Below are 14,383 nucleotides of genomic sequence, written 5' to 3'. Positions count from 1 at the left end.
ATTCATGTAAAATTATATTTTGTTTAATTTTGATAGTAGATGATGAAATTATTGATAAACAATGAGGCTATGTTTTATTATCTTTGTACCTAAAAACTTTATTACTAAATATTTTTTGTTTTTTCCTTTAACTTAATTAGGATTTTCTTTGTGAAAAAGACAATATATTTTTCTGATATTTGTGTATTTAATTGCTTTTATGGAAACTATTTTGTTTATATATTGTAGTAGCATGCTTTTGCTTGAATTGTATTATATATGGAAAAATGTCCCTCCTAAATTTTTAATTTTAAATCTAAACTTTTAGATTTCAGTCAAAATGTGATTTAAACATTTTCAGAATTTTTATTTCATTAGCAAACTCTTATTTGTTTTAAGAATGGAATTAATAATTTCTTTTTTGTTTTGTCTTTTCTGTCTTTTTTAACTTGCTTTCGTGGATAATCACACCAGGAGGACAAAGTGGTTAGAGTCTTTTTTTTTTTCCTGTCTAATATGATTTTTTCCTTGTTGTTGTTATTGCCAGTTTTAGTTTTATAGCTATATTCAATTTAAGTGTTTTGTTACAGTTGTATTGCATGGTAGTTGCTAAGCATTATGGCATACTTAAGCATGCTGATTTTACTGAAAAACACATTTTATTTTGATGAAAATTAATTATCTGATTTTTAAAGAGGCTTGACTTTTTAGAATTTAATATTTTTTCAAGATCTCATAGAATTCCTCATTGTGATAAGAACTCCTTTAATCTTGCAATGTTTCCCTAAACTCATCATTGTACTGATGGGTTTATAAAAGAAACTTCTGACTTAGTTAAAAGTAAATCTTTGTAATAATAAGTTACAATAACATTGAAAATGGGTTTACTGAAGTATATATTTGGCAGTTGATAATATTTAACATTTTTCTTGATAATATGTTTTAGAATTTGATAAAATATCTGCCTTATATCCTCATGTTTACATTAGATATATTTATAATTTAAAAATAGATGACACAGGTGGATATGACTAGACTTTAGGCTGGACTTTATTAATCTGCTACTGTTCTACCATGAGGTGTTAGATTTGGATTTAGATCTCTTCTGGAGACTGGGTCACTACAGGTAGACACAACCTTTCTATTTTGGTTTATTTTGATGAATCAAACTAAACCTAGAAGTCTCTTCAAGTTGTCCAATTTCAAATTGGCATAAAACCCTAAGAAACACCCTTTAACTGAGATCTTCTAAGCAGTATCTTCTTTTGTTAAACATTTTAAGCCTTTTTGTTCCATTCAAATTCTCAATTATTTGTTTGAGGGTAATGCATGTGTTGGCAAATACTGAATGTGGGTTTAGAATGAAATTTCTGAGCAGAAAAGAGGACACTGCAATTTCTGTCTTTTATTCCCCCCAAACTTTAGAGGCAGTTGTTACTATATATGGGTCAATTTCTGTAAACATGTCTCAAATTGTGCATCATCCTTGATCCAAGGTAGTTTCCCCAGAGAACCTATGAGCTTTCTACCAGTCCATTATACTAGCTAACAGTTAACACAATTCAGGCAATTCATTACCTTTAGAATCTCTAGTGCTACTTTCATGGCCAGAGTTAACACAGAAAGCATAATGATCTAATTAGTGCCTGTGGTTTCTATAATGAATTGACATAGACATACCTATCCCAAAAATGAGGCACTTAATGATGAAATCTCAGCTATAGAAATGACTTTCATGTACTGACAAGATTTCATAGTTATTAGCCTATATTTTAATTAAGGATTGAATGACAGATGAAAGTATACTGTGATAAAATTTCTGTGAATTTGGAACATTGGAAATAAAATTCAATAAGCCTTATTATGATATTCTATATACAGTACTGTTTAATAGAGCTTTAAGCAATGTGAAACTTTTTTATATATTCACTATCCAACAGAGTAGTTTCCAGTCACAAGTAGTTCTTGACACTTGAAAATGGTCTAGACTGAGAAATTGAATATTAAATTTTAATTAATTTAAATTTAAATAGTCACATGTGGCTAATGTCTAGAGAAACCCTAAACATAGATAACAAACATTCTCTGCAAGAGTCTGGAAGAATATAAAACTTAGCTTCCCTTGCAACTGGTAATGGCTTTGTGACACAGTTCTAACAAATGGATAGAAGAAAATTTCTGAAGGCTTCTGGAATGATAAAAAAGATGTAGCTAGCACTGTCTTTTAATGCAAAGGTGATGACTGCCATTTGTGAAGATGAGGGAAAGGCCAAGACTATTGGAGTCATCAATCATGACATTATTGAGCCTGATATTCGAGAAAGTGTCAGTGGTTCTGAAGAGTGGCAGATCTGAAACTTGAAAGATGAGAAATTTGTTGTTTGGATAAAGAAGATAAAAAGAGGAGTTAAAGATGACAACTATATGTTTGCTATCATTTCACAGTTACCTTGTGTGTGTGTGCAGTGAGAGCATTTAAGATTTACTTTCTGAGCAAATTTCAATTATATGATAGAGTATTATTAATTTTAGTTACATTATATATATAGGTCTTGAGAATATATTCATTTTGCATAACTTAAAACTTTATACTCTTTGACCAACATCTACCCATTTCCCTCCTCCCCTATCCCCTGGAAACCACCATCTTACTCTGTTTCCATGAGTTTGACTTTTTAAGAGAAATTATGCAGTAGTTTTGTTTTTGTACTGGTTTATTTCACTTAGTATAATGTCCTCCAGGTTCATCTATGTTGTTGCAAATGACAGGATTTCCTTCTTTTGGAAGGCTGAATAATATTCCATTATATATAAGTACCACATTTACTTTATCCATTCATGTGTTGATGAATACTTAAGTGGATTTCATATCTTAGCTATTGTGAATAATGCTGCAATAAATATGAGAATGCAAATATCTCTTTGACATACTATGTACATTTGCTTTGGGGATATTACATATCACATACACAGATATATATATATACACACACACACACACAGATATATTCATATGTGTGTGTGTGTGTGTGTGTGTGTGTGTAATCTCCAGTATATATGGCAATCCCAAAATAGTATTTGTATTTACCATAAGGCTTATATAAAGCATATTATAATTGTAAAAGTCTATTTTAAGGGACTAGTAACTTTGCATACAAAAACTGCACACTTTAATTTCTCCTTTCATATTTTATATTAATGATTTTTTTGTATTTTTTACTCATTGACAAGTTATTATGGCCATAATTGTTTTGAACATTTTGTCCCTTAATTCTTATACTGGAGTAAGTAGTGATTAGCATACCACTCCTATAGTGTTTGGGTATTCTGATTCTTGCCTTTACAGTAAGTTTAGCACTTTCATATTGTTTCATGTTGTTAGCCAGTGTCCTCTCATTTCAGTTTTAGCATGTCTTCTAAGAAAATTCTAGTGTTGATAAACTCCTCAGCTTTTGTTTATATGTGAAAGTCTTTATCTTCCCTTCATGTTTGAAGGATAGTTTTGCTGGGTATATTATACCTTATTGGCAGGTTTTTACTTTTTTTTTTTTTGGTCACCATTTTCAATATATCATCCTACTCTGTCCTGGCTTGCAAAATTTCTTCTGAGAAATCTATTGACACTTTTGTTGGGATTCCCATTTTTTTGTAACAAGTCACTTTTCTCTTGCTGCTTTCAAAATTCTCTTTGTCTTTTGACTTTTGAGAACTTGATTATAATTTGTTTTAGTAGAAATCTATGGTTATTTTTTAATTCAAAGCAGTTTATTGTAATGTAATACACATATAATTCATCCTTTTAAAGGGTACAATCCAATGTTTTTTTTTTAATATGTTCACAGACTTTGCAGCCATTACCACAATTTTAGAGTATTTTTATCACCCAAGAAACTCCATAACAGTTAGCAATCATTTTCAATTTCTACCTCCCATGTCTTTTCTTATTTCTGAACCCCTGGTCCCAGGCAATTAATTTTACTTATTTTTATTTGCCCTTTTGGGACTTTTCTTCCTTCTTCTCTGTGTTTGCATGTCTTTTGTCAAACATTCCCCCTTCCCTCTGTAATCACTATTTTATTCTTTTTTTTAATATTTATTTTTTAGTATTCAGTGGACACAATATCTTTATTTTATTTGTATGTGGTGCTGAGGATCAAACCCAGCGCCCCGTGCATGCCAGGCGAGCGCATTACCACTTGAGCCACATTCCCAGTCCTCACTATTCTATTCTGACCTTCTAGGATATCAGCTTTTTTAGTGTCCACATATGAAGGTAATCATATGATATTTATCTTTCTGTATGAGGATTTTTTCACATTATGTTCTCCATGTTCATGTTACCGACAGGCATTTGTTCTTTTTCATGGTCAAATAATATTTCATTGTGTATATATACTACATTTTCTTAACTCATTCATTCCTTGATGGACACCTAGATTGATTCCATCTTTTGGCTATTGTGAATAGTGCTACGGTAAACACAGGTGTGCAGATATCTCTTCAGGATGCTGATTTCATTTCCTATGAATATATATCCAATAGTGGGGTTACTGGATCATATGGCAGTTCTATTTTTAACTTTTTTAGAAGAGACTCACCAACATTTTGATTGAAGCTTTAGTATTATTAAAATGTAGAAGATTGTGTCAGGCATATAAAAGGAACTTAGCTAACACTGGCTGCATCAGTCCTGGTGATTCTTTATCTGTTTACATCAGCTTCCTCTCTTTTGATCTGGTCATTTCAAAGAGAACTTTGAAAGTAAAATTGAACAGTTAAATTAAATATTGTGACAATTATCTCTTTATAATGTGTTCCCCACGCCTCAGTATACATTCTAAGGGGCTGCTTTCTGTGTGTGTCTCAGGGACCAATAGTTTCTAGCACCAAAGTATAGTACAAATCTAATAGTGTTCATTGTCGCAGGGTATTATTTGTATTATAGATTATATCTTTAAGAGCCATTGGTGTATATCTTGGGGTCTGTTACACTGTTAAGGCTTGCTCTTATATTGTGTGGTGAAAGTAGATGAAAATGTGCATAGGCAATAAAAAAGTATGCTCTTACCTGGAGTGTTCTACAAGTATAGGTAAATATAACTTGAAATAGGAATTAAAGTTCAGCATTTTGTTGCATCAAACTAACTGGATCTTAACTATCTGAGACCCCACCAGAGTGTAATTAACCTGGGAATTGACCAAATTGGATCTCTAAGAATAGCTCTGTATTAACTTTAGCGGTCCGCAAAGTTAAGTGACCGCGGTTTTCAATGAATAAGTAGTGATTCCTCAGAGACTTGTGTCTGCTCGGGAGGATTTGCTGGTTTAATTTTTTGTCTAAAATTTATTTTTAAGTACTTATAATAGAATTTGCTGAGTTGTTTGTGTGTCTTTTAAAAATGATGGAGCATTGTTCTTCAAACTGAGGGTTGGCTTATTTAGTTGAAGATGGAACCAAGTGAGGCTAGTGTTAAACCAACTAGGATTTATTGTCCTGTTGAAAGAGCAGGGTAATGGCTAATTAAAAGTAAGTCAAGATTTTCTGGGCGTAGCAGGCGGAATTAGGGGTGAGAAGCGGCTGTAACGCTGAGCTGAGCAGTCAGAAGGTAGATATTGCGAAGTGGCTGGGTGGGCACCCTGCGAGGGGTGGGATGAGGGGATCGCCACTGTCCAGGCGGTGAAGCACAAGATCCAGGTTCTGAAACAGCAAGCTGAGGATACAGAGGACAGGGATGACCGTCTCCAGATGGAAGTTGAGGAAGAAAGGCTGGCCTGGGAACAGGCTGAGGCTAAGGCAGCCTCCTTGAACCGCAGGGTCTAACTAGTTGAAGAGGAGCTAATGAGCGCCTAGCTAATGCCCTGCAAAAGCTGGAGGAAGCAGAAAAAGCTGCTGATGAGAAGGAGAGAGGTATGAAGGTTATTGAAAACCAGGCTCCAAAAGATGAAGAAAAGATGGAACTCCAGGAAATCCAACTCAAAGAAGCTAAGCACATTACAGAAGAAGCAGATAGGAAGTACGAAGAGGTGACTCATAAGTTAGTAATTATTGAAGGAGACTTGGAACCTACAGAGGAACGAGCTGAGCTGGCAGAGTCCTGTTGCTGAGAGATGGATGATCAGATCAGACTGATGGACCAGAACTTGAAGTGTCTGAATGCTGGTGAAGCATTCAAAAAGAAGACAAATATGAGGAAGAAATAAAGATTCTTAATTGATAAACTCAAGGAGGCAGAGACCCATGCTGAGTTTGCTGAGAGATAGGTAGCCAAACTGAAAAGACAATTGATGATTTGGAAGATAAACTGAAATGCACCAAAGAGGAGCATCTCTGTACACAAAGGATGCTGGGCCAGACTCTGTTTGACCTGAATGAGAGGTAGAGCTCCCCAGTCCTGCCCTGCTGCTGCTCCTCCCTCTGATCTTGACTCCGCCTGATGCCCACCAGCCAGAAGCTGACCTTGAAACTGAGGGCTGATCTTTAACTGGAAGGCTGCTTTCTCCTTTCAACACCCCCTTTACTCCCACCCCCTTGTCTTTTTCACAAACTGTCTCTGCTTCTTCCCAGAGATTCCAGCTGGACTAGAGGCTGAGCACCATTGGGAGCAACATTTAATGTGAGCACAGTGCAAAGTGTCTTTAAAAGCCTGTTGTGATGTACACATTTTGTAATTACTTTTTTTTTTATTGTTACAGTAACCATTTGTAAAACATTACAAATAATTTTATAGCTCTGAAGCAGCAATTTAATTCCCTTCTCACTTTTGGCAGGTAACTTTTCAGTCTCTGTAGAGGAGGAAAAGAAGAATGGGCCTGCCTTACTGAGAGCCAAACAGCCCAGGGAAAGACTCACTGCTCTGTGCAATGGGAAACCTCATTGCTCTGTGCCAAGTTATCAGCCAAACCAGAAAGGTGATTCCAAGAGGAGTTAGCCAAAAAATAAAAACCTTACTATTCAGGTTTTGTTTTGTTTTTAGTTTTAAGGTATCTTTAGATAACTTTATTCTTATTTTTTCTTTTTTTTTTTTTTTTCATCAGTAATGACCAAATTAACATGATGAGACCTCTGAGACTTTTTGTTTTTGTGGTTCTGGGGATTGAACTCAGGGCCTGGTGCATGTTAGGCAAATATTTTACCACTGAACCATATTCTTAGCCCTGAGATCAAATTTTTCTCCCATTTCTACTTGCTTCCCAAGTGTTCACAGAATGGATCATGGGCCCCTTAATCTTGAGGTGACCATTTAATTGCTATCCTCCTTAAAAAATAAAAAAGAAAGAAAATTATGTTTTTGCTACTGATTTAGCCATATGAAACTCATCTCATCACCCTTTTCTGAGTCTGAAGCTGCTATATCTAAAAGTGCCATCTCATTGTGCTTTAAATCAGTGCTGGAGAATTTTGAATAGCTTATGTACAAACTTTTAAAGTTTTATATTATTTTGAAACTTTGCATCTTTGGAGTTGGGGTATCTGGCCACCCCATCTGGTCCTACAGTCTGGGCTGGCAGTGTGCTGATCTTTCAAAGTTTCTTTCCCAGCCCAATCCCCACTCCTAGGTGAGGTTTCTGTGAGGTCTGGTAGGAGTACATCCTGCAGCTTATTGGCTTAAAATGTACTCTCCTTTGTTGTGATCTCTTTGGGGCCAGTGGGAGAATGACAAACAATAGTGCAACTGTTTTGATACTGAATATTGACAAGTGTCTTTTTGAAATAAAGAACAGTCCCTCAAAAAAAAAGAATAGTAAGATAATGTTCTCTAGGGATACACTGAAAAGAAGCCTAAACAAGAGACTTCAATTTCCATGGAAATTCAAGAGCCATCGACATTTGTTTGGTGGAGAAAATAGGGTGAGGGAAAGTTATTATTTGCTATTGGGATTTAATTGCCCTGGAATTTAAGACCATTCATAGATGGGATTTTACTAAATTCTCTACCTTACTTCTTCTCTGTATTATAAATTTTTAATTTTAGCACTTTTAAATGGCATCTTTTATCAAGAAGACAACGTTCTATTTAATGCTTCTTTTTCTTTTCATACATAGTTTATTCTGTCCAGAGTCCCTTCTCTGTTTTGTCCACTCAACAAACTCATGGATTCTTCCAAATCCAATTTAAATAATTCTTTCTGCAGAAACCCTAAAAAGCTTTGTCAGTTCTTTCTCAGTATCTCCTTCATGTTGTTATTACTCTCTTTATCAGATTGTATTCTGACTTATTTTTTTTACTTATATGTCTGACATATAATAGTCAGACAGAAATAGTTTTTTTAAAAATTAATTTATCACAAACATCTAATACAATTACTGAAAAATAGGAAATCCTTGCATGGTAGGTATTCAAATTATTTATCAATCAGTAGGCCTTGGGCACCAACCAATCAGAATGTATAGCTAATCAGAGTAGACACTGGTTATTACTCCATACTTTTGTATGCTGGCTAAATATTAGTATGGGTGGTCTGAATTAGGAATAGGCAAAGGCTTTTCTTTTCTTTTTTAATGTAGTGGTTCTATATGACTATTGATCCTCCTGAATGAATAAAAGATATTTTCACTCTTCCATAATATTGTTTTGAAATTAATAGAAGGGAATATATTGAGAGAAATAATTTCTCTACATTTGCGAAATGTTTTATTTTAATTTCTCAGTTTCTTATTTTGATTTACTTACTTCATAACTGATTATTTCCTATAGGAACTGAAGGGTAAAAAGGTTTAACTTTGCCATTCTTTTTTGACTATACCATGACTAACATACTCTTATCCAGTTAAAAACCAAGAAGAATGTCTTATAGGACACATATACATACAACATTCAGGGTTTATGGCCCATTTAGATGTGAGTCCTTTGTAAGGAGTGAGAGATGTTAAACAAAAAAATAGATAAAAGGAAGGTATTTTCTAGTTTATCCATAAACTATGTAGATTGTCTCTATGTTAAATATTACTATTGGAATCCATTTCAAGTGAATATAGTATGAATTTTCCTGTATTTTTTTCATGCCAACATATTTTTGCTTAATAGAGGCAGCTTAGAATTGGTAGCTAAAATTAAATTTGTTTAAGAATATTTTATATTTACAATTTAAAAAATAATATTTATACTAAAATATATTACATACCTCATGTACCTTTGAAAAGATAAAAAAGGGTATATTCTTTTTTTTTTTTTTTTGTGGTACTGGGGTTGAACCTGGGGCCTTGTGCATGGTAGGCATGTACTCTACCAACTGAGCTACATCTCCAGCCCCAAGGGTATATTCTTAAAACCTCCCTTCAAAGCAGAGCTGTTTATCTTAAATCATTTTAATGGCTTTTATTAAAATAGGTAGATATCTAGTTCATTCTTAATGTTTCTAAATATTGTAACTATTGTAATCAATACTATATGGCCCTAAGTTTATATGAACATGCACATAATTGTTGCAATCATTGTACTGGTAGGTCAGAGCATCAGAAAAACATTTTTTTTTTGTAACAGAATTAAAAAATTTTTATTTTTATTTTTTAACTACATGACAGCAGTGGAAAGCATTACAATTTTTATATAACAGAATTTTATGTATTTAAAATATATCCAATGAATTTAAAATACCCAAACTATAGGTAGATATTTAATAGAAAGCAGGAAGTATAATGAATTTACTTAATAAAACCTAAATATATATTGTATCAAGAACACTTTTTTAAAAGTTATAAACTACCAAGTACTATGTGCAGGGATTACAGAACTGAGTAAGACACAGTCCACAATCTTTCTTCCCTAAGGAGTTCAATTATGTTTATTTTATATATAGAAAACAAAGCTTCACATTGGTTAAACAGTTTTCCCAAAGGCCCATAATAAAGTGTCAGATTTGGGATGATTTATTTCAGGAGTGTCCTACTGTTTATTTTTGAGTTATTAGAATTATCTGGGACAGTCTTTAAAAAAAAATAACACATTTCAGTGCACACTCTATCAGAGTGTTTGAGGGTGAAGCTTAGGAATTTGTTATTAGGAATTGTTACTCAGATTATTCTAATGCATAGTTAGGTTTAGATACAACTGTTTTCTCTGATTCGAAAGATTATTCCTTTTTAGGGGCTGGGGCTGTAGCTCAGTGGTAAAGTGCTTGCCTCACATGTGTGAGGCACTGGGATTGCTCCTCAGAACCACATAAAAATAAAGATACTATGTGTCCACCTACAATTAAAAAAATACTAAAACAATAATAATAAGTTATAAAAAGAGATCATTCCTTTCTAAAATTTAAGCCCTGCCTTTCTCTTGGTGTTAACATACTCAGAAATTAATGTCATGAATCCTGGATTTCCATAGTATATGCATGAAATATAAATTTCTGTACAGATAGTGGGTGGCTTAAAACATTAAGCAAGAAGTGATTTGTAAATATGAACCCTGTCCCTGGCCTAGATTGAATTTCCATCTTTTGTACCTTAATTTAAAATGGATGGGAAGTGATTAATTTACATAGGTATTGATTTATGTCAACACAGAAAGCTAATATTCTGTGTTTAGGAATAAGTAGTTTTTCATGTGTTGTCAGAATAGTTACTACTAAGATTGTGAAGGGGAAAAGTGGGGAAGATTATACATTCTTTATCTGGCAAGCTGGAGCTCAAAATATCTTTTCCCACAGAAACAATCTTTATAAATGATTAAATAGAATATTACTGAATTTTACTAGATAAGCTGTTCTGACTTAACCTAGATGCCCATTGTCTTCTTTCGAGTTAACCGATGGGGAAGGGAAGAAATGACTTAGCAGGTAAGATCAGGCTTATAGAGCTTCTTGTAGAGGATGGTGATTTACAGTCTATAGAACTCTGCTCAGGAAATATTGTACACTTTAGCTTAATATAAAATGGTTGTGAATTGGGAAACTTGTATAATATGGGATTGTGGGGGTAGGGGAAGCTGAATCTTGTAAGGAGTAGCTGAGGTGGTAGTTCAGATACTGATCTTGAAATGTGTTTGTTTCAAGTCTCTAATTTTAAAAAATCTTTTGTCACATATATTTTTATGATGATGTTTAACATTTGCATCATGTTTAGTTGCAGGGGTACAGATTCTAGCATATTATCAATATTGATATTTATAGTAAAATTGTTAGAGCCTCGGAAAAATATATATCCAATGGAATCTAAATAGCTCAGCAGTTTGATAACTTCCATGAGTATAAAAAAATCCAACACATGAACAAAGTTTTGACAGCCAAATGTTTTCTTTGTTTTTCCTTGAATTTTTATGTACATTCCACCTCCTTCACAGTATTTTATACGCATGTAATATGGTTTTTTTTTGTTAGCAATCACCTGGATTTCCAAAGATAGAATATATATGATTACATCTCCTTAAAAATCATCTTTTCATAGTCTGTTCCAACAAAATATGCATATATAGTAAAAATTTAAACATTTCTTTGACCATAAGGCTTAAAGTTTTGAAAAATTTCTAGTGAATTGAATCATAAGTAATTGGTAATTTCTAATATACAATTTGTTAAAATAATGCAAATATAAATTTTGATTAAAATTATTAAATATAAGAATTTTTTTGGAGATGGGTAGGATTAATTTTCTTTCAAAGTTGTTCACAAATCTAGAGACTGAATTGGAATTCAGCATAAATTCCATTTCTTTTATCTTTATAGATGCAAGTGCTAAGGAAATTTGTTGACATTAATGACTGAATGCGAATAGAAGGAGTTAGGCAATAACAATTCACTAATTTCCTCAAACTCCAAGCTATGTGACGAAAAAATAGTAATCTATTTGTCAAAGATAATTTTGTTATATATCAGTTGAGCACTAATTTAGGTTTTTCTTCAATTTGATGAAAACAAAAATTGAAAACCCTGCTCTCACAAAATTTATTAACTGGTTTGTGATTTATTCAGTTAATTTCTGGGAGTTATAGCAAAAAGTGTTACCAAGACTCTTATCAAATGACTATTCTTACTATTCTTATAGTTAGAGACATCTTTTTAAGCCAATATACTTAACCCAAAAAGGGTTTGGAAAAATGTTAATTTTAGTACCCTTAATAATTATAACTTATTTTAATAAAACTATTTTGTCTTTTCATATGCTTTAAATTATTTTTTATAAGTATCTTAGAATTGCATATTTAGCTTTCAGTTTATAGAAATATGGAACATATTAGCTAATAGGCAAAGCTATTCTTATTGTCAACTAAATCAGCCAAATGAAACCATCCGCAAGTCTTATTTTGCTTTCAACTTAAATAAAATATTAATACATATTCTTTGATAATCTTATTGTGACAAAAATTATGTATGAGTGGGCTTCATTTACTCATGCATTACTTGAAAACATTTAATAATTTATTTTGGAATTATACTAATAATGCATTACTTGAAAACGTTTAATATTTTAGTTTTTAAAGAGAGAGAGAGAGAGAGAGAGAATTTTTAAATATTTATTTATTTTTTTTAGTTTTCGGTGGACACAACATATTTATTTGTATGTGGTGCTGAGGATCGAACCCAGCGCTGCGCTCATGCCAGGCGAGGGCGTTACCGCTTGAACCACATCCCCAGCCCACGTTTAATATTTTATACTGGTATTATACTACTAATAATTTCTCTTTTAGTGGTAACATCTGATACTTCAGTCAGGAGTAAACATTTTCTCTATGAAGAAAAGAGTTTTCAATGTAGAGCTTAAAGTTACAAGTCTTATCCATAATATATTTCTTGTGATTACTCACCGAACCAGCTCTATTCGTGGAGATATAAGTTGCTAACTAAAACAAAAATAGCTTGAAGATGAGTAGAATATGCACAGTTTTGAAATCTCTTCACCACCTGATTCCTGAGCATGTTTCTTGTATATGCCATAATTTCATCAGCTATGTTGTTCTCATTATGATTGAGAATTACTGGAATCTCTAGATAATTTATCTGCAAGTAATATGATCTACCACAATTTTTGTCACAGTTTGAATGGGACTGCATGCAACTTTATCAGCTCTACAAAGTACAGTGGTATATTTAAGAGGGTTTAATAAAAATTACGCTGATGGACTCACTAGCTAACATCTTTTTAGCTATTAACTTATGGAACGTGTATAATAACCTACTTTTGTTGTGTAAGATTTTCTGTGTTTAGCAGTGAGCAATATTAATTTGTAAAAGTTTTTTTGAATAACTTTTGTTATTCAATAACAAAATAACTTGAATAACTGTCTTGAATACCTGTCTTGAATAACTATCTTGTAAGTTACCAATACTTTCAGTTTTTTCCTTATAACAATAATAGCTTTCCTTAGGATTTGAATGTTTTTCAAATAAATGATACTTCAAGAAAAATGGTTTTATACCACTGTTTGACAATAATGTTTCAACCACAGTCTCTTGGGAATTCTCTGGAGTACCATATACTTTTACAATTAGAAGTCTTTTCCCCAAAATGGTTGTATATCCAACAGCGTCTTCTGGCTTATTCTCCTATCTTCCTTCTTAAATTTGTACAAATTTTTAAAAATGCAAGTTATTAAATAGCAATTATTATAAGATTGCATATCACCTTTAAAGGTCTGATCTACTTTGTTAGTGTTTAAGATATTTTTTATAAAGAACATGAGTTTAAAATGATAATCTCAATTGTTCCCTACCCTCAAATCATATATTCCAGTATTACTGTAATGAGAATTAAGTTTATGCTATATCTTTTTTCAAAATGTATTTAGCCAGTATCATGACTTAAACTATAGTATGCCTAATGTTCTCTAAAATAGAAGAAACCTCACATTTAGTAAGCAAGTATTGTGTATGAGTTCTAGACATAGTTCCATTTATATTAATATTAAGTTTACAATTGCATTGTACATTTTCTGTATGTACTAAGAAGCATCCACATATCATTAACAACATGGCCATAACTGGGCTGAAGTGTTTTTTTCTGTCATTTCCTATTTATGGAGTGTTTTATGGTTTTGTTATCTCAGATTGTTCTGTTTACTTTTATCTTGTAAACATACATTATTTTATACTTCAAGGAAGTATTTGAGAATACATGATTTTATTGGTTCAAGTATGATGCAAACTTATAGGGAATGGGGGGCTGGGGTTGTAGCTCAGTGGCAGAGCACTTGCCTAGCATGTGTAAGGCACTGGGTTCGATTCTCAGCACCACATACAAATAAATGAACAAAATAAAGGTCCATCAACATCTTAAAAAAAAAAAAAAACTTACAGGGAATGGACCTAAAACTTCTCCATCAAGTATAATCTTTGTCAACATATTTTGATATATAGTCACCACCAACCTAAAGAAAGTTCTTTGATTTTTATTTCAATTCCCAAGTAAAGAAACACACTTGTATTCTTAATATTTTAAGAGTTTAAGCTCTAAAATGGTGTTGAGCCTTAGCAA

The 14,383-nt window shown here is 32.7% G+C and overlaps 1 protein-coding gene and 1 pseudogene across 22 annotated transcripts in view; both read left to right on the top strand.

Moving 5' to 3' along the window:
• The window catches only part of Rims2 (regulating synaptic membrane exocytosis 2), a 575,440-nt gene that overhangs the window by 146,429 nt on the left and 414,628 nt on the right, over window positions 1-14,383 (top strand). For 10 of the 22 annotated variants that reach the window (XM_027948980.3, XM_027949040.3, XM_027948965.3 and 7 more), the window contains one exon: window positions 454-465. The exons of the other annotated variants lie outside the window; for them this stretch is intronic. In XM_027948980.3, the coding sequence (XP_027804781.2) occupies window positions 454-465 (12 nt within the window). The remainder of the gene's footprint in view (window positions 1-453; window positions 466-14,383) is intronic. 22 annotated transcript variants of the gene reach the window in all.
• LOC114101493 (tropomyosin alpha-3 chain pseudogene) lies at window positions 2,218-6,359 on the top strand (annotated as a pseudogene).

Source organism: Marmota flaviventris, chromosome 15, assembly GCF_047511675.1.
Source record: "Marmota flaviventris isolate mMarFla1 chromosome 15, mMarFla1.hap1, whole genome shotgun sequence".
NCBI classification, from domain to species: domain Eukaryota; kingdom Metazoa; phylum Chordata; class Mammalia; order Rodentia; family Sciuridae; genus Marmota; species Marmota flaviventris.
Note: the sequence above shows the minus strand (reverse complement) of the source record. Positions and strands in the feature narration are given on the sequence as shown.